General features: G+C 36.7%; 2 protein-coding genes across 7 annotated transcripts in view; one reads left to right on the forward strand and one right to left on the reverse strand.

Annotated features, from left to right (window-relative positions):
• The window catches only part of Cad87A (cadherin 87A), a 63,550-nt gene that overhangs the window by 25,858 nt on the left and 16,371 nt on the right, over positions 1-21,321 (forward strand). For 3 of the 6 annotated variants that reach the window (XM_070207039.1, XM_070207038.1, XM_015171720.3), the window contains one exon: positions 3,900-3,936. The exons of 2 other annotated variants lie outside the window; for them this stretch is intronic. In XM_070207039.1, coding sequence (XP_070063140.1) covers positions 3,921-3,936 — 16 coding nt within the window. In that variant the 5' untranslated portion in view covers positions 3,900-3,920. Of the gene's footprint in view, positions 1-105; positions 195-3,899; positions 3,937-21,321 lie in introns of those variants that run through there. One more of the 6 variants, XM_002053301.3, reaches the window with a different exon arrangement.
• On the reverse strand, positions 14,980-16,078 carry LOC138910976 (ficolin-1-like). Its single transcript, XM_070207526.1, has 2 exons — positions 15,465-16,078; positions 14,980-15,330 (listed from the first exon to the last, which is right to left on the reverse strand). Exons 1-2 carry the CDS (start codon positions 16,058-16,060, stop codon positions 15,201-15,203), a joined length of 726 nt encoding a protein of 241 aa, XP_070063627.1. The 5' UTR covers positions 16,061-16,078; the 3' UTR covers positions 14,980-15,200.

Genomic DNA, 21,321 nt, shown 5'->3' on the forward strand with positions numbered 1-21,321 from the left:
ATAAGATTTTATATGTATATATACCGTATATTTCAGAACTGACTGAACAATATCTTCTAAATATTGTTTTCGTTTTCCTGCCCATTTCTCTCTGTTAAATAGACAGCGCCAAGCAGCAATTACACAATTTGGGTTTTTGGATCTTGACAGCTACTTGGAAACATCAATACAACCTATATAAAAACGATTGCGAGGTCAGTGCGTTTGTAACGACGGAAATAGTTTCTCTTTTATATTTTTTTGCTCGCCTAAAGTAGGGCAGTGGATGCTGTAAGGTGCATCATTATCTTCGCATTTCTGCTTGGGAGACATTAGCTGATTGGGGTTCAAAACAAGAATATAGTATTCATAAAGCTTGCACGTAATCTTAAACATGATCTACTCAAAATAATGTTATACAAAAAAATAATCAAGTAACATTTCACACAATTTCTAATTGAATTGATAGCAACAAGAAGAGCAAACGTTATTTGTCTTGTAGATGCGCATTTGAAGATAAATTTGCTGTGTGCTTAACTCTTGTGACACAATTAAAAAAAGTAAATTTGTATACAAGTACATCGGACATTCCAAATAAATAGTACTGCTTGACAGTAAAAGCAGCGGCTACGGTTGCAGCTTTAGGGTAAAACACTTTGGTAATTGCTAGCTTATGCCCTTCTTCGGAGCTCTCATTCAAATAGCGCTGTCAAAGTCTGTGTCGTTATGGGTGGGCGCACGTATCCGGACTGGTGATGGAAGCGTGGAGAGCGGGGTGGTAGTTTAAGCCCGGCTAGCAAGTATTACGATTATGCACAAAAGCTGCTCTGTCAAGCTAAATATGAAGCATCGCAAAAATGAAACAAATGTAAAATGCGATGGTAAAAGGTACATATGTATGTAAGGTATATAAGCACGCAGGTTGGATCATTCCTCCTCCTCTCCTTCTGTACTTCCATCATCGTTCTTTCCATCTTATTCCTAATCACATTCCGTATCTCGTTAGGAGATGTCAACTGTCTGTGTGTCACTGTCCTGGGGCCAGTGAACAGACTTGGCAAAAAAGGTTCCACTATGCAGCTTTAACATAATTAAACGCATTTCAAAGATGAAGATGTCGTCCGGTAAGAAGGTTGCTGCTCCCTGCTGAGTCATGGCTCCCCTCCTTCTTAAATATATAAATGTATATGTTTGTCTAAGGTGTGGTAATGGCGCCTACGACACCCGCTAGCCCTGCCGCACTCCATTGATGATGAAGCTGATTATGTGACCCGATGATGAAGATGAAGTGCGCCTGTTTTATCAATATTACGTATTCGCAGGGTCTGCAGCTTAAAAAGATTTGTGCGGCACTTCGGGCATCTCAAGCATTTCATTTAAGTTATTTAGATGGCTGCGAGCCGCAATTCGGTCGGTGGCTTTGTGCTGGCATTTTTCTTTGGTGTGGTAGGTGCAAACATATTTGTTTGTCTTACGGTCACATGGTCAGCACTATTGTTGTTATTGTTTTGTTGTTGCTGGACGTAAATTATGCAGACATTTAGCTGAAGTTCAGAGCGCTTCGGATGTTGATTATGTGTCGCTTGGCTCTGGACAACGTCACATTACGTGTACGAGGCGTGCACACGCTTAACTACACATTTGATTTTGCTGCTACAGCTGCCTTGTTGTTGTTCTGAATGTCCTTGTTGTTGTTGTTTATCAACATGACCAGAATGTGTATGTTGCTTGTGGCGAAAGCGAGGCGTTGCGATATTCCTAGTTGCTGCTGTTGTAGTTTAGCCGCCTGCGGGCATTGTTGATAACTCTGATGACGTTGATGAAAAACTTTTGATTGATGTGGTGGCAAAAACTTTATGCTGTCATTAGGCGCAAGCAAATCAGAGCGAAAGAGAGATAACGAGAATGAGGGCGGAAAAGGGTTTGTTTGGCACATATACATAAAAATATGTAGGGCGTTTTATTTACCGCCAGCCATGCTATAAAAGATCTGAAGTTGTTGGCGTAACAACTGACAGTCGGCAAAGTTGTTTACGTCAATTGAGCGACTAAAAGTTTAGCTTATTAATTAATTGAAGGTTCGTGCGAACGTTAGAAGCATTTAGCATGCGTTTGCTTTCTACCGTGCATTGTGTGATGCAGGTTTGCCAATGTCAAAAATGCTGAATGAAAATGAGTTGCATGCATTGCATTGACAGCTACATTATTTATTAATTCTACATTTTACAAATTGAAAATGTCTCTGTTCAGAGAGCATTCAATTTACAATTGAAATGTTGTCAAATACAAAACAAAAGCAATTAAGAGGTTAAACAGTTTTAAATTATTAAATAAGTTTCAAAAAATAACACGCATTGTGCTTAAGTATGTGTAGCATTTATTTTGAATGTTTTAATAAATAGTCAAAACCATCAAGAAACTATTTTCCAGTAAACAAAAGTCCACATTTATAACAATTAAATACCCCCAAGTGCATAATTAAGTCTTGATACATATTTAACTAAAACAGTTGGCAACGTCAGCATTTAGCCCTTCAGGCAGCCCTGCATATTCGGCACGTCGTTCCGAGTATATTCTGCTTTTTCTTATTTTTTTTTTTCCTTTTTTTTGCAGTTTCGGTTGTTAGTACTTTTCTACCTGTGGCATTGTCGTTCGCCGATTGTCGTTGCTGTTTTTAGTGTTCTTGTTGTGAAGCTCTCTTGGCGTGGCCATTTATTAAAACGTGCTGCAAGCAACAATGCCACACAATTTTCTTGTTGCTCTTTGGCGTTGCTGTTGCCTTTTCCTCGCTCGTCGCTGTGCACTTTTCAAACTTTTCTCGTTATTTTTGCACATTCGTTTGCTTTTTATGGGCACTGCTACACTAATTACCTTGTTTTTCGGAGAATTAACTTTTCGATTACTGTTGCTGCAGCAACAACAACATCTAAATAGTACACACGAAGAACTCACAAGTGCAGGTTGCAAAAAGTTTGAAGCTATCGATGTAAAATGGCAAGCATGGCAAAAAAAAAAAAACGTGAAAAAATGAACACACTTCAGAACCAAATTGTGTGTTGCCGTTTGCTGAGTTTGCTTAAATGAACTTCAGACAAGCTTTAGAAAATTATGAAAATATGCTAAAAGCAGCACATCCGATACAGCATTGCACTAGGCAGTTTGTATCGAGGCGCAGACAAGTGAAGTGGAAAAAGTTATAACCTACTGCAGAAAGTTGCAAAAATCGGCTATCGGAATACAGCTTGTAGCATGTCCCGGTTGGGTGCAGGTTGAAGACATGCCAACCTACCGAGGCTGCTGTAATTGGGTACCCAGTTGAGTTCTTGTTGCCCTTGTAGTTGAGAGCCTTGCCTTTGCCCTCTAGTTGACAGCCTCAAAATGCAGACTTGACTTGTTGGTCGTGTTTGGCATGGCGGCTCCGTTAGTTAATTAGTCAGATTTCCGTAAAGTCTCCGATTTTTATTTGATTTATATCTATATCAAGATAAATATTTAAAGATTTTAAATTATTTTAAGCTAAAAGCAATGTGGAAAAAATTTCGAAAGATAACATATGAAACGATGTGAATAAGAAACCGGGCTATAACTATAGTTAATCAAAAAATGTTGGCAATATTTGAAATGTTGGAATACATTATTAATTTTTTTTTAAGATATGTGTAGCTCCTAAAATATGTTTTAAATCGAATTTCCAGCGACCCTCCATCTATGTTCACACAAAACTCATCCTACAGCGTTTGTTAGTTGAAATAGCAAGACAAAGGTTTCATTGAGAGAACAAATAACGCCTAATATTTTCTTTACTTCAGTACATGAAATTATTAAATAATTAAAATTGTTAAAGTTGAATTTAAAATCTTAATATAACATTGTTGGTATGAGTTACATTAAATCCAAAAATTTATTTTCTTTGCTTTCAGAAATTGTATTTAACTGCAAGCATGACGTGCTCTAAAGGTATGTAAATGGGACTTATTTTTAAATTGAACTGAGTTGTGTAACATGCTTTGAAGTTTTTAGAAGCTATAAATAGTTTTCTTTAGCTGTTTCCTTAACGATTAATGAAGATCTTAAACTGGTGTACTGGTGTAAGAATTGATTCAGTCAATTACGCAGCAGTTTTAAGTTGATTTTTTGCAACTAGCCAACTAAACTGGCCGTTAACTCTGCAGTTAGTGCAAAAATGTGTGCATTTTGCAATATAATTGCAATTCATTTTTCTCCAAGAAGCTTACATTATCCAGGGCTGTCCATAACATTTTGTTGCACAGCCGTCGCTAATCTTGGCCGACTAGTTGGCGTCCTCGTCTCTGACTCTGGCTCGGGTTCGGTCTCTGTAACTGTTTAAATGTCAGTTAAAATCCCATAAATTCTCCTTAAATGACTTCTGTCTGCCGCAATTTTGTTGCCATTCCCTGGCAACAGCGTTGGCTCAAGGAAAACGGCTAAGACAGTCCAAGCTAAAAAAAGAATTGCTGTGAATCTGGAACTGAAACTGAAGCAAGGGCTGAATTAACTATTAGGGGAAATCACAAAATCCTTTGTCGTAAGTAAAATTTCATTTTTCTTCTTTTTGCCGGAAGATAAGAATATTTCCTGTTGTCCCGCTGCCAAGAGTCACCGTCGCTCTTGCCACTTGTGAGTGCAACGTCGGTACCCGCAAGCGTTTTGTAGCAAAATGACAAATATATATATATATATATATATATATATATATATATATATATATATATATATATAAACAGAACATGCCAATGGGCGCTGGACAATGCCAGAAAATGGTTGCCAACTTTACTGAAAGCTGGTAAATGACGCAAGCTCGCAACTTGTGCAATTGGTTCAATAAACTCATTAAATGCGCCCAACTTTTTGCAATTTTTTCGTACGGCGTGAACTTTTCTGGTTCGCACAAAAATGGCGGTCATTCGGTCGCCTTGGCTCGTTTTCAACTTGTCGCATTATCCTTTTTATTGTTGTCGACATTGCATCGCATTATCCTTGGACATTTGTTTCTTCCTTCCACTCTTTTTTGCGAGAATTTCCAAAACTCCCTTGAAAATTTTCAATTTTTGCGCTAGAGAAGAAAAAAACAACGACAAATTAAAAGAAGTAAAAAAACTACTTTAGAAAGTTATACAAAATTGCCTTTTAAAGCTGCCTAAGTATATCTAACGAGTCAGCGAATACGCATTAAAATTAAGCATTATGAGCGACGACTTTATTACTTAAAAGTCTAATTATTGTTTTTAAATATACATATTTCTATATTTACATATATTCTCTATTAATATATATATATATATTCTCTATTAATATACATATATATATATTTATATATATATCTAAAAAGGATAAAAAGTCGGTACATAAATATAAAGCAATATTAGGTCTTTGTAAATATAATTTTGAATAAATATGAAATTATCTTTAATTTACAAAAATAAATACTTTTGAACAAATCGAGCGATGAGATCTTGCAAAAGCGTATGCAGTATTCGACAGGAATATCTCCTTCCCCCTATGTATTGTTTTATTTTCTTCGGTCGTTTAGATTTCGGCCATAAAAGCCATTTAACTTATTTGCCTCTAAGCCTTGAGCCTTGTTGTTGTCCTTCTGCCAAGCCGCGACAAACAATAAATTTTGTGAAAATTTGGCCACATTTTAATTTGTGGCTCAACGGCAAAACCAAACCAGAACGAGAACGAAACGAACGAGCCCAGCAGCCTAACACCTTGGCTCTGGCATGGGACTAACCACAGAATTCATCGTTGCTGGTAACCCAGGAGTAAGCCGAGGAGAAACCACCGCGTTGCATTCCTCAAATTGCAGAAGGCAAACTGAGCATAAGAGGTTTGAGTACTGAATACGAAGTATGAGTAGTATCTCTGGCTGTGGTTTTTATATGTACACAAGCATACCCGTGTGTGCGTGTGTGTGTGTGTGTGTGTGTGCTTGTGGCCTGGCAAAAACGTGCAGCAAAATTGTCAATTTATTTTTTATGCCTTCTTTTCATTTTGCAGCAAATACCAGCAATAACAACAACAAAAAAAGCAGAGAAACCACAAAAGCAGCAGCGGGAGCAGCAGTTTCTGCTTCCTTCAAGGATGCCAATTTGTCAGTTGGCAGTTTTTGGTGGCATTGCAAAAATTCTTTATGAAAACTTTGTTTACGACAATCAACTCATGCCTGCCAGCCTGGCAGCCTGCCTGCTCTTGCTTCTGCTATGCTGCCTTGTATTGAGTTGACAATATTTTTAATAGAAACTCTCGACGCCCGAAAAACTTTTCACTTCGCAAATTTGCAGTCACTGCTGCATTGTGTCCCAATCCGGGCCATATTACAGAAGGGGAAAGCGGATGCAGCCGGGGGCTAAGGGCTGTTCTGTTTGTGTTTCAATTTGTGTGCCTTTTATGGAATTATGCACTTTTGTCAGCTTGCTGCAGTTTTCGCACAATTCAGTGCACAACTTCGGAAAAAAAATTGCAATTGAGTTTAACTTAGGGGAGAAACATAAAAAGGTTGCCAACAGTTTGTGTACTTCCCTTATCAGTTTGTTCCCTATTTATAGAATGGCTTATAGAAACGTAATAACTTTCAATGCAAGAGTATAGTAATGTGCCTTAAAAATCAGTTAAATTTAAAAGACAGGCTAAAAAATAGCAATTGTACTTTGAAAGATCTTAATGTATACTTTGCAAATGCAATAGATAACAATGAGTGCCATCAGAAGGTAGGAAGCAAGGAATTAAAAATGTGATATTTAACATTCAATCTAATTTTCTAATTTTTTGGCTTCAACGTCCTTAGATTAAGCAGATCAAGCTGGGGCAGAATTGAGTCGGAATATATACAGACGAAAATTTACCGCGTGTTCTGTTTGCCTTATTTCATGCAAATTATCACGTTTCAATGTGATTTGTATTTGGAGAATAAATGTATTTATATATCATATTTTTTAATTTCCTTTCATCCTCTCATTTATGTATAATATGGTTTCTTTTAAGCACAACGCCTATTATGGCTATTATTTAATTTAACATGATAATGAACTATTTATTTTAAATTCAGCGGTATAAAGCAATTAGTTTGTGTTTGGCTTAGTTTTAAAAAATTTAACTATTAAAAAACCAATTTGTATAAATTAGCCTAAGTAGCAATTAACTAATTTAAGTCAAATTAGTGAGTGAACAAAGTTTAACTACTCGCTTCACATAATGTCAGGCACTATTTCTAATAAAATTAAATGAATTAAAAATTCTAGTACTCACTGCACACTGCACACTGTAACCCGGCTGGACTTACGATTGCCATTAAAAGTGTTAGCTTCTGCTGCGAAATTTCACATTCGTTTACATTTTGCCATTAAGCGGAGTAGTCTGTGGCCCATCAATTTCTGTGAGTAAGCTAGCAGCTTTTGCCTGGCATTATCCTGGATGTCCTGGGCAATGCAATAAAAGTCGAATACGCGCGCACTTTGCAATTTCAATTTGCTTTCTGCTTGCTTCTGTTCTGGTTATTTGTGTTTGCCGCTCATTAAAAGCTGTCAATTGTTTCTCTTTGGCATTTACAGCCTGCTTAACTACCTTGAGAGTGTACGCTCTTGTAGTATTCCCTACCCCCATATATGCACTCAGTTAAAATCCTTTAAGTGCGCCATACCGCATAAAATAAAAATCCCATCTTAGTGGTTTCAAATTAAAGTTCTTCTCTGCACTTGTGCGACAATAAAACTTATCCAGTTTTTTTGTACTCCTCTTTGACAATTTGTAGTCGCACTCCTTGTGCCAATTTTATGGCCCACCTGCAGGCAACTACGTCCAGCATCACACCTATTGTGTGAAATTCCAGGCAGCCAAAGAGTGTGTAATAAAGCACAGATGATATATGCTCCGAAGGGTGATTACTGGGCTCGCTTCGGTTTTTTTTGGTTCGGCTGTGCCTGGAATCGGAAAATGCCATATTGTGGGTGGGTAACTTGGTCTAATTGCCCTAACGCAACCAGCTTTGCTTGGGATAGTTTTGGTATGTATAATACTGTTTGAATGAAATAAGTGAGAACCGCACAATGAAAATAGTGATTTAAGTTAGCTTGGTATTGACTATAGAACTGAAAAATGTTAGATTGTATTTTTATATGCAACAAGATAAAATACAAAGTAAAGATTTGGAGTATACCTTTATAAGTAAAATAGGCTAGGTTATGTTTTAAACGGCTGTTCTCACTAAATTTGGGTGCTATAATGGGTGCTCGTAATAATCTATATATCATTTGATTATGTCAGTAAGCTAGCTTAGTCAAACTTTAAATAAGAAAATTTAAAAGAACACAATAGCATTTCTTCGTGTTGTTACACTATTCAAACACGCAATGTGATATAATACAACTTTGAAGAGCATCCTAAAAATCAAGCTTCGGTAAACCATAATATATTTAAATATCTCATGTTATAAGCTCTTGGCTTTTTGCTTCTAGCTTACAGTTTATTATACGAACCATACAGCTACTTTTCTGTTGCAGTTGTGGGCTTTTTCAGCCAAGCCGCACCACTGTCAAGTTCAACGCTCTGAGCTTCTAAAGAGCTCCTAAAGCTTCCTTACAGCTATAGCTAGTCGCACACCCACACACACGCACATTTTCTTAAGTATCCATAAAAGATATTAAACTTAAAGTTTACTATGTTAAAGTGGCAAAGAACTTGAGGTTAACCTAAAGTAATTTAAAACATGCCACTGTAGTAGCTTGTGTCTTCTGACAATCGTCGCATCCCGACTTCTGGGTGAACTACTTTGCGGCCAAAACTACAGACTGCAGCAGCAGCGAATGGCACAGGGACACCGGGACACATACTTGTTCATATGAGCAACTCAATAAATCAATATTTGAATGCCTGACGGGTTAAGGCTCCAAATGCAATTGTCTATAAAAAAAAGCTTTAGCACTCAAGCAAGCAACTTCTGGTTCAGACGGATGCCTTTGTTAGCCATTTAACGACGCTTTAGGCGCCGAGTGCTCTCTTAAAATATCCTCTCATCATCGACAGCAATAGGGTGCATTCAGCTCTTAAAACTTAAAAGTTATAAACTACTAATTTATTTAAATTGTAATTAAAAATATGATCGAAATATATTTTGTATTAAATTTTATATCTTGTAATGATAACTTTATTATTTAAATATATATCTTCTTTCGGAAGGATTATCGGCAAATAAAACAAAAATTTTATTCATGATAATAATCGTCTATACTCTTTATTACAATTTTTTGATTGTACTTAAATCGTACGGAAATAAATACTCTAAAAAATTCGTAATTTTATAATATTTCACAAAGAAAGTGTTGCATGAGCAAGTTTTCGCTAACTGAAAATAAGATTAGTAAAACCAGCGCATAACTTGAGGTTGGATATGTTCTCTTCAACGCATGGGGGATTGAGATTTATGTCTTTTTCCATTAATAAGTCAAATCAATTGATTTAATCAATGTTTTGTATGGCTATTTTGACTAAATCCTTAGATAAGAGTGTAATTTTCGTTACTTTAAAATGACCTTAGTGAACATGCTCGTCTAAAATACACACGCGGTGCAATTCTAATAGTATGCATTCAATAAACAGAAACTTCAAAATATTTTCTTTAATGGGTGGGCACTGCCTCTGGTTGTTTTGGTATTCCGTTTTGGCCAAAGGCACACTAATTTTATCAAATTCTCTATCATGTATTCCATCGTCCACTAAGATATCATAAATAGGATTTTCATTTAGTTTTATTTAACAAAAACTTTAAAGGCCTCAATGAAATAATTATATTTTATGGTATATATTGGTTGTTCACACACAAACACACATAGACACAGCCATGGATATTTGACATTCCTTGTGGCGTAATCGACAACTGCAACAAAAAAAATAACGTCCACGACAGGAAAGAGGAAGTTGACGGCGTCGCAACGCCCCTTAAAAATAAAAAAAAAAAAAATCTCTGGATTCACAAAAAAAAGACGTAATGCACGCATCAGTCGACGACAGCCCCACTATGTGAAAAGGGTGTGGCTTGGTGCGGCACTGTAGAGCCCAGAGGGAATTTTTTAGTGCGGCTATAACAATAGTTCTTCGCCCTTCATAAAATATTTCAATATTGTAACCGATTTTTTGCAAGCAATGCATGTGTCATTATTTGCAAATTTGTTTTTTGTGTCAACTTCCAATAAAGCACAACAAAAATGCTTAAAGGCTTACCAGAACCAATAGACCAACCACCAATCCCAATGTTAACTCCACCCAGCTAATAGGATGAGGTACCGCCCACTTTTTATGTGTAAATTAAATGAAATTGAAACAAAAGCAGTTATAAGGGCTAAAAAATCAGAAATTTAATGCTAATGCCAAGCCTTCGCACAATATGCCAGCTTTTCATGGCGCCCACAAGTGTGCTACACATTTTTTATAAACAGACCCCTAAATTTGCATTAAATTTCAATTCAAAAATGTTTTTTGTACATGATTACATCGCTGGGCCTGGCCGGAATGGCCTGTGCCATCGTGCATTTATAACTAAATCCCAGAATAAGCAGTTTAAATCCGATGGCATTGGCTCCGCCCTGTTGCCTGTTTCCCCAGTCGGTCTCATACGACCATATGTTGAATGCCACCAAATCCGTCGTAATTTGAATAGAATTTGCACAACAAATAAAATTTAAGCTCAATTCACATGTGCGAGCCTCGCGATTTGGTGGAATCCTCTTAATGGCAGCAGTTTTTGCCCTTTAAAACGGCAGAGTCTTCACCCTCAAACAAAATTATAAAAAAGCTTTAAATAAGATTAAATAACCAGCTAATATGATGCTCCAATATTAAAAATATATATTTTACACATGAGTATATTCGCCTTTGTAAAATGAATCTATTGGAACCATTTAATTAGAAACAATAGTAAATATTATTGTCACATAGAATATTCACATATTTGTAAAACGACAACAACCTTAAAATGGGGGCTAAAATTTGTTTTGGGGTTCCCATGGAAAATTGTATTTATTTATTTTGCAGGACTAAATAGTATAACAAGTATTTCAGCAGTAGATATTATCGTGCCATAAAATATTCGAATATACGCAAAAATTGTTAAGTGGCTCCAATTGGAATTCCTATTTATTCGATGATGAAATTCAATTTACTTGATGTGTGTAAACTACGCTCTAGCCTACATATCAAATTTGGCTCTAGCTCTTAAAACCTAAGAGATATACTCACAAAACTGGGTTTCGAAATCGTTTTTATCGATTGAGTGTAGATATCGAATCCCTCATACATCTGGCCAGACAAACGAACGGGCACGACTTGATTGTGTCGACTATCCATACTGACCAAGAATATGCAGATACCTCATTCTGTCTGTTACATACAATTGCACAAAGCCATAATAACCTTTTTTTCCAATTTCATTGGGTTCAGCGTATAAACAGTAGCACAAATGTATTCTCATTAGCCAAGTGTATTTGGTTGCGACTAACCGAAAGCGACAATTTGTTGCACATTTGTTTCGCTGTAATTGTTAATACGTTTCCTTTCCGACATTGTTGCAACAAATATAATTAAGCCATTTAATCACTGTTCGTGTTTTCTATTTTTATTATTGTATTTCGTTACAAAAATATGCATATTCTTTTTTGTTGAAGCTGAACATCTACATAACATTTCAAACATGTAGCCTGTAGAATTTAGTTGGGCTATTCGATAAGTACACATCCCGTCCGGTTGCAAATTCGTGTACACATTGCCGTACGTATATATGTGTAGATGTATATAGTTATCAGCAGTAATGCTTTTGTGCCATAAGTGCTTACTGAAATCACTTCCAGTCTGCCTGCCACATCCTTTAACTTCCGCAACGGCGCCTCGTGCTGCTCTGCATCATTCACTCTGCACTCTGGTGACTTTGTCTTCATCATCGTCTTATTCTATCTCTCACTCTCTATCTCTCGCTCTCTCTTTCTCTCTCTCTCTCTCTTTCTCTCTCTCTCTCTCTCCCTCTATCTCTGTCTCTCTCCCTCTGTCTTTCCATTTATCCATAAGATGGTTGTTGCTGTTGCTATTGTTGGTTAATTTGTGCTATAGTTCCTATTGCTGTTCTGGTTATTGTTTGTGTTCTTGTTGTTGTTGCTTCTGTTGGCTATTTCGCTCACGTAATAACGATAATAGCCTTTATTTCTTTTATTTTTGTATGTTTTTCGTGCACCATTTCCGCTCTCTTCAACTCCCCTCACTCAACTCTAAGAAACACACAATAGAGTACTTAGTTCTTACACGAGTCTTCAGTTGTCTCCTCGACTTGCTTTGGTGACTGTTATGATAAAACTCTCTTACTGTCATAATATTGTTGTTATTTTCATTTAATTCTTGATATCATTTATCTATTTTTATCTGCGATATTAAATGCGCTTACCCGATTCTCTGATAAGTACGAGAAAGCAGACAAATTCCAAATCATGAAATTTGTCAAAATGAGCTAGCATTAATATTTACTGCTGAATAAATTTATCATCACATATCTATCATATCATCAGTTGGCAGCGTGGCTTCTATTTCGTTTTTTCCACGGTCATGTTTCAATATTTATAGTTCTTCATAATCATATATAGATTGCATAATCACGTACCCTAAAGAGAATTACGTGTTACTTTCAGTTTAACAATGAGAAACACTATTTAAAAAGTTTTGAATATAACCTGGCGCAATCGTTATACCGTTACGTGAGTACTTTATTTACACTACCAATCACCAATGACCCAAAAAGTTGTCTAGTCAAGAACCAGTTTAGTATGACCTCGAGTTTCTGCAATCTGGCTAGAACGCTTATCTCTTTTTACCCGGCTAGAGCAGACTTATCTCTTTTTAAATACTCAAATCCTTTTCAACAACTTATACCGTCATATTTTAATATGCAATGAAAAGTTTTGAACTTTTTTGAAAAAAAAAAAAAAATGTTTGTTCATAATAATATAAATATTGTCATTTGCCAATCATAAGCATAAGCTTTCGTAAGTCAGCAAAACACAAATAAAATAATTGTTTGTTTTGTGAAGTTTTAATTGTGCTCCTGAACTTATCCATTGTTCAATGAACCGAAGACCAACAATTTACAATAATTTTACCTTATATTTCAAATACAAGTTTGAGGACGATTGAAATATTTCCAATATATGAAAATCAAAGAAAATTCAAATCATCAGAGATTTATTCAAAGATGTATTTATTTAATTTACATATATACACGATGCCTGTTTATATATTTGTTATACCCTGAACCCATCAAAAATGGGTATAAGGGTATATTGTATTTGTGCGAAATCCAAATGTATGTAACCGGCAGAAGGAAGCATCTCCGACCCCATAAAGTATATCTTCTTGATCAGCACCAATAGCCGAGTCGATCTAGCCATGTCCGTCCGTCCGTCTGTCTGTCCGTCCTATAAGAGCTAGAGACTTGAAATTTTAGATGTAGATGCTCCTAGTTCCCGCGCAGATCGAGTTTGTTTCCGATAAAAAAATCGATATCAATATCCGGTTTTTTGGGCAATTAAATAATAAGAGCTAGAGTCACCAAACAAAAAAAAATATATATATATAGGGTTCAGGGTATCCCCTAGTCGGGAGCTCCCGACTAGAACCTCTTACTTGTTTTGGTTATCTAATATTGAAAGTAGTTTCAATTGTTATATTGTATTCGTCTCATTTTCCAGTGGATTTCCAATAACAATGAGACCTACTGAAAACTCTTTATCTCAAAATGCTTTTTTCATTTTAAGCTGTTTCGAATAAAATACGAACAATGTTTCTCTAGGCTTATGTTTAATTAAATAAATTATCTTGAAAGCAAACCCATTAATATTCTTATGTTATATTCGCAGACAAATCAAACTGTGTATATAAATACGCCGGCTTGCGGACACTTTGCCGAGCTGTTTGCACTGCCATTAAGTCGTCTTAGAGACCAATTTAATCTTAAGCTTTTTGCAATGTTATTCTTGCCATTTGTGTAATGATGTTTGGCACCCGACGTTCAATAAATTTACCAGGTACAAAACGGCAGACAAACAGACTGACAGCATCTTAGGCTTAATAATATTGTGGGCGGTTTTTCAAATGTAGCCTAACAGGCCCAACAAACAAGTGCATAAAATATTCTTATATACCCCTGATACATGTGCAACTGGAGCTCATTTGTGCTCGTTTCTATGTGGCAACGTGGTAGCGTGGGCGCCGTCATCATCACTCATGCGTGCGCAAATATTTTAAGTGCTTCCTGAAACGTGCCGCCTGGCTGCCTGATATGTCTGCCAGATACTGCTAGCCAGATACAGCAATATACAGCGAGAGAAACTTGCAAGGATATCCTACGCAATTCGATTTTCGACGTCAGGTGCGTGCCGTAGGGCTTGTAATGATTGCATAGATACTTGACTTCATGACTGTTGCTCGTGCAACTGTCGAAAGTTGCTACAGTATATTATCAGTATTTGAGCAGGCCATATAAAACGTCATATGAAGAGCGCTCAAGGCCAAGATTCCAAATACTTAGCCCAATAGCTATACATCGTTTGAAGTACCTTATTGTATGATATGTATGATTTAGTGAAAGCGATCAATGATTGAAAACTAAGTAAATCTACATTGTATATGTGTAGAATTTGGATAGATTTAATTTATTAATTTATTAATGTGCTTATACTTACTCTTTTAATAAAAAAAAATTCAAATTTAAACTTATGTTATTGTGATAGTTTAATGGTGCACGTATTATGAACATAAACTTATATTCTGCCAAATAAATTTTCTTTCATCTGTGAATCACATAACACATTTTTTTTAAAACTAGCGGGTATATACGAGCCTCACCCGTGGCACGTATAAAATAAATGTTCTCATAAAGCTTTCAAAATGATTATGACACTGATCGGACGGGAAACAAAAAGGTTAAATTAATTTTTTTTTTAACATGCACCTTTATTACATAAAGTAACTTCAGCTTCCTAGCTCTTACGGTATAGATCTTTGAAAGTGAGTTTAAGGCCAATCAAAAGGACAAACAATTTTGTATAGTCCATTCTTTGTTAACATTACAATTGTTTTTTTTTTTTTGCATATAAATACCAATATTATTTTGAATTTCATGTTGTATCACATTTTTTACATTGTATACAGAAACCGGCGGTGGTTATGCCTTATTTGGGTCGCACCATCATTTGAACGGTTTTATAGCTATAATAATCGCCTCGCCAAAACCACCAAGTAATGCCGCGAGCGTATTGATCCTTTCCAAATTCACCACCCAAGTAGAGTCCATTTAGATTACTTAGAAAATAAGAAGGAAATATAACATCTTTTAGAACCGCAAAAAAATATATCAACAATTCTTAAAAAAACACTACATATACCGCAATCAGTCTGTTGCTGAGCTTAAAAAATAGTGAAATACGATCACTTACCATTTATGACACTTATCGTACCACCAGGCTCCAGTGAACTGAACTGCACAATTGGTGGTGTCGTTTTTATCATTGTCGCGATCAAAAGTGCTGAATTTCATATTCCTGTGATCTATTAGCCCATCTCCCGCATTGCCGGAATAGTTTCCCAATATATTTAAACCATATAAATTGTCATCGTTACCGATGGCAAACTCATTGTATTTTGCATAGCGTGTCTGCCCTTCAAAGTCTTCTAGATGGACGTAAAGCTCGTGGGGTTGCGAAACAGTTAGCGCATGTAACATATCAAGGCCAATGAAGAAACTGTTTTGAAGGTCCCCAAAACCTTGCTGATAGGATGACCAGTTCCGGTAAAAGTTTATGTTGTTGTCCACGCGTCGCTGTATAACCAACCAAGGGGAACCAGTCAAAGCCACATCGCAATAGACCGATATAAGTTCTCCGTTGATTTGGATCTTATAGATGCCGTTCTTTTTGGGATTTACAGCCTGGCAGGATTCAGGATACTTTTCACATACTATATTTGAATGCAGGTCCGCAAAAGTGAAAGTCAGCCATAATACTGACAGCAAAATGTTGACGGTAGTTTTCATTTTTGTCTGATAATACCGACACTCACTAATTTCTCACTATATATAGCGTAAAAATAATTCTATGTTAAGTGCGTTAATGATTTACAATTGGTTCTTATTAATTGATTTACAATTAGTTTGGTATTTCTCCGAAACATGCGAAAATTTATAAAAACTATCAAACAGCAAAACTAATCTTAGAGCTATCAGGAAATAATATTTCTTTCCAATTATTATACCCTCCAAACTTTAAAAATGGTTTAAGGGGTATAATGTTGTAGTGCATGTATATGTAACAGGTAGAAGTATTTCAGAATCCATTAAATATATATATTTTTGATCAGAGCGAATAGTTGAGCGATTTAATAATTAAATCTACAAAAGACAGATACAATTTTAAATATGCCTCATTGGAACAAACTAGAGAAACTATAGAAACTGCAACCTGCCGTAGTTTCGGGGCTTTTCCACTCTGCTACTGGAAAGCCTTTTTCTGAAAATCGCCGAATAAAACATTTGTTGCACGTTCTAAATGCTTCGAAAAAATGATAGTGCACATTCAGCAAATAATACATATGAATTGATAGTTTTATCTTTGGTTCAGTGATATAGCTAAAAATATATGTATTAACTAGTCAACTAGATCAACTATTTAATTCATAGTTTTTACTTAAAATTTTTTTTAAGAGAGATCTGTTGGTCAGAACGACAACATTCAACAAAGTACGCAACAAGAGTAAAGAGGTTGTCTGTAAAGCGACAAAGCTAGCAAAATTAAAGTCTACTCTTTTATAGTATTTTTTATTTATTTCTGTACCTTTATATAGATTATGCACTCAAATAAGTTTACTTGATACGCAAACTTATTCGTTTGTAAATTAGTTTTGACAACATGGATCTAGCTCGAATTTATGTTTTTGTTTTTACAGACTGCAAAATATTGATAGTGGCCTCGCCACCCACAACCTTAATACCACACAAATAAAAATACAATCACACATATGCTGTTGCACTCTCTTGTATGAACTACACAGGCACATAATTGGGCCTACCACATATACACACACAAACACACACACACACACTCACACACGCACACACATACGCATACGACACCATGAACCCGCCAAGTTCCCGCTCCGAGGCAACACCCATTGGAAAGTGTTAAAGCGTCAAGAGCTAAGCTCCTGATTATTGTTATTACTGCCGCTGTGTTGTACTAGGTTGTTGCTGATAATGGCGGTGGCAGTGCGATTTAAGCTGGGTGTTAAGTGCAGTATGTTGTTGTCTCCGCAGTGCAACGTGAAAACCTTGCACAAAGCTACGAAAATCTTTGCGGCAGCTGAAAGGAAAAGTTTCTCCAGCTCTAGAGCAATAAAAAACAAGTACGAGGTTCTAGTCGGGAGCTCCCGACTAGGGGATACCCTGAACCCTCTTCTTCCAACATCAAATGCATATATATATTCTATTTTAAAAGCTTGGAAACGGAGTAAGTTATCGATTATCGGATAAACTCGACATGCGCAGGCACTAGGAGCACCTACATCTAAAATTTGAAGTTTCTAGCTCTTATAGGCTCTGAGATCCTCGGATGAACGGACGGACAGACAGACGGACATGCTGATCAAGAATATATATACGGAGATGCTTCCTTCTGCCTGTTACATACATTTGGATTTCGCACAAATACAATATACCCTTATACCCATTTTTAATGGGTTCAGGGTATAAAAAAAAAAGCAAAACGTTTAACTTAATATATTACGCTGTATTAAAGTCTTTCATGAACAAACATTTAACACTAAAGCGGTGCTTGGGGTAGTACTAAAAAATTCGCTAATTAGCTCATTCGAATAAATATAAGTTTATTTTAACGTTTCAACAAAAAAATATTTATTTTATATTAATCTTTACTCAACAATTTATTTTTTAAATAAACACAGCAAATGTTATCTTGATTAAAAATAGAAAAAATAATAATAATAATAAAATAGACTTTGATAGCTCGACTTGGTAGTTGATCAATAGCTAAGGATAATTCAAATGTTATTGAAATATTTGTTCATAGAAGAGCTGTTTGTTTTTAACTGTTTCTAAAAAATAATTTATTCTGAATAGGTAGACTTAAATACTTTAAATACTTTGTATACACAAACTATACACAATAATATTCATGTAATTAAACTCAGATCCAAATTCGATCCTGCTTACTGGATTTCCATGTGACTGGATCACTTGGACAACGTATTTAGGGAGGCCTAAAGGTTAAGACGTTGAAATATCTTTGTTAAAGTAAATCAGGCAAATATATTACTGTGATTTATTTTAAACGCTCTAGACTGCTGTGGTGGTGCGAGTAAATCAACGGCACAGCGGGTCACTTTTCAAGGGGATGGCTAGCACATTGTCAAGTACTTGAAATATTTCAAAACATTTGCTGTGTTTGACAAGCAGTCAAACCTAAGCGGCCACTCCTCAAGTGACAGGGGCCCCAGGAGCAAAAAGTGCCCCAGAGGCTACCCAGTTACAAGACTCATTCTCAGAGCCCCAAAGGCAGTTGCCATTCCATTAAGCTGTGCAATACGGAGCACAGAAACATGAAATAAAAAAGGAATTCGCAAGAAATTTCATTTCCTGGCACTCAACTGGCAACAGAACACCCCTAGCCCCGACCAAACCCCAGCAAAACTCAAACCCAGACACTTCAGGCGTGGCGGCCAGCTCGAGTCACTCATTTGGCTTTAACATAAAACCAATTTAAACTTCTGCTGCTCGGGGTAGAAGCTTCAGCTGAACAATCGACACGCGCCCCAACTGTTTAACGCTCCCCAATATGCAGACACACACACAACAAACTACCCCTCGGTAAATGATAAGAACAAAAAAAGATAAAATAAAAAAACAACAACAATGTTAATTTCATTTTTGTGCTGTATTTTAAAGTTGACTTTCGACTTACCTGCGAGAGTCTCGCGTGGTTTATGGATTGCGTTGGTTCCGTTTTTGGGGTGGGCTCTGAATTAATACGCGTGGGAAAACCAACAATGGTGCCGCGAGGGAAAACTTGATAATACTTAGCTGGCACTGCTTTTTGGCTTTTCCATAAGCTTCAAGCCAAGAACTTTTCCGATGCGGCACGTAGCGTTCATAATTATGTGGATTTTGGAAATTAAGTAAGCAACTGCTAGACAACTTTTGGTATGAAGCCACTGTGATAGCGATTAACGCTCACACAGATTTATGCGCAACTTGAGTAACAACAGGTGCGGGCAACGTGTCTTCAAGTCTCGAGCTTCCCCAACCCCAATTTGCTTATTCCCATCCTTCAAGCTGGCTCTAGGCTCTGCGCAGTGCAAGGTGCAATTTAAATTCAAAATTTGTTAAACTGTCACAAGCGCTGTGAATGCGAAATGAGCACAAGGCTCGCAACATGCAAAGCATAATTATATGAGGACGCGGATGAGTAGGAGAGGGAGGTGCTGAAGCTGGCTGGGTGGTTGACATGCTGGAGTTGCCTGCAGGTGGGGCAGGCCAAGGAAATTGCTTCAAACCGGCTTGTCGGAGCTAAACAAACAAGCGGCGTTGAATTACGATGCCGCACGCACGTGGTTGCCACAGCTTGCTGGTGGGCCAGGTGGGGTAGTTAGAGGTGTGCTTGTATCTGTGTGTGTCCATGTGTGAGTTTAGGTCTAAGTGGAGTGTGCTGCTGCCACCCACATGAGTAATAGTAATGTTGTTGCCTCCACTCAAGATGTGTGCCGCTACCATCAGGCTTATGAATAAATTAAGAAAAGGCTGCCTCGAAATCGGGGCCACTGGGGGAAGAGTGTAAAGTAGGTAGCGGGGACCCAGAAATGCGAAAGCGTCGCGAAAATAAAACAGACTCATATAAAAAAGGCAATTTGAATGCGATTCACGGGGGACATACGAAAGATCGACGTTTGAAATATCCTGTTAGCGATCAAAACTGCTGTAAAATATATAAATGCATTTAGATATATTTAATTATAAACAAAACAGAGTTAGTTTCAAATAAAGCGGTTGGGAGGAATATAGCCAGGGCTACTGTGGTCGTTGGCTGGAGTAATTATGATATTTAGTTTTAAATTTCGCTTATATATTGAAAACTTTAAAACACAGATTTGAATATTTCTTGATTTAATTTTATACAGTTCCAAAGATTCATAGACAGAATCAAGAATCATATTGCAGAATCTAATTTCTTAAATAGAGTTAAATTATAATCGAATTTATGAGGCAATTTTCTAAATTTAAAGCAAGTATAAAGATTGAAAACTATTACAACTACACAATTAAGATGTTTGTTGTTCCGAGCTCTTATTAATTTTTTGTTATGAACGTATTAAGGTTCAATTGTCAAATATATTGGTTAGAATATCATGTTAAAGTAAAATCGAATAGCTCTTGAACCAATTCAAGGTGTATAAATACACTCTTAGATAAGAATTTATACTAAAGCTTTTTGTGTAGCTCTACTTGCTTTAATACACCCTTTAGTAAGCCCTGATTGCAATTTTTACATATAGCTATAGGACGTTGCATGGGGGCAAGAGTAGAGATAAGATAAGTCAGCAACTGAAGATAATGCCGTTTAAATAGAATCTGGTGACGGTTGGAAGCTGCCTCGGGCCGAACAAACTACAGGACATAAAGAAAATGTCAGCACTGCCATGCAGCCGGCAGTTATATGCGTGATAGAGGGAAAGAAGGGAGTATGGGGCTACATGGATGAGCAATTGCTATAGAGAAGGAAGCTCGCACAGGTGATTTACATAGCATATTTAAGTGGAGCACTTTGTGAACTCGCACACGACACGGCACGACACGATGTCATCATTATTATCACTATCATCATCATCATGCCCCATAACAAATGTTGCACAAAATAAAGAAGTAGCAAAAAAGAACTGCCAGACATCGTTCACTTCAAAAGCAGGCAAAAGGAAATAAGCTAGGCAAGGACGTTACAAACATAAAGAACATATTTTGATGTATTACAAGCGAAAGCATAAGGAGTTTGACATTTTTATTATGTTGCCGCTAGCGACACACTCAGAGAGAGAGAGAGAGAGAGAGAGAGGGGGAAATTTACAAAGTGTGTTAACTAAAAAGAGAGAGAAGCCATAAAAAGTGCGTCCAGATTTGGCTTGCAACTTGCCAGTTTCATCAGCTGCTGCATTAGCTTCAGCATTCCCCTAAAAAAAAAATGTGTTCAACAAAAAGAGCAAAATGAATTTGCAACTAGTCGCAACTGGCGGGCA

The sequence above is a fragment of the Drosophila virilis genome, chromosome 2 (assembly GCF_030788295.1).
Source record: "Drosophila virilis strain 15010-1051.87 chromosome 2, Dvir_AGI_RSII-ME, whole genome shotgun sequence".
In the NCBI taxonomy this organism is placed as follows: domain Eukaryota; kingdom Metazoa; phylum Arthropoda; class Insecta; order Diptera; family Drosophilidae; genus Drosophila; species Drosophila virilis.

What these genes read in the sequence shown, in the direction of transcription:
- LOC138910976 (XM_070207526.1), bottom strand. Translation starts at nt 16,060, where the DNA reads ATGAAAACTACCGTCAACATTTTGCTGTCAGTATTATGGCTGACTTTC. An exon ending in TACGATAAGTGTCATAAATG is followed by an intron (nt 15,331 to 15,464) that starts GTAAGTGATCGT and finishes TTATTTTCTAAG; the next exon opens with TAATCTAAATGGACTCTACT.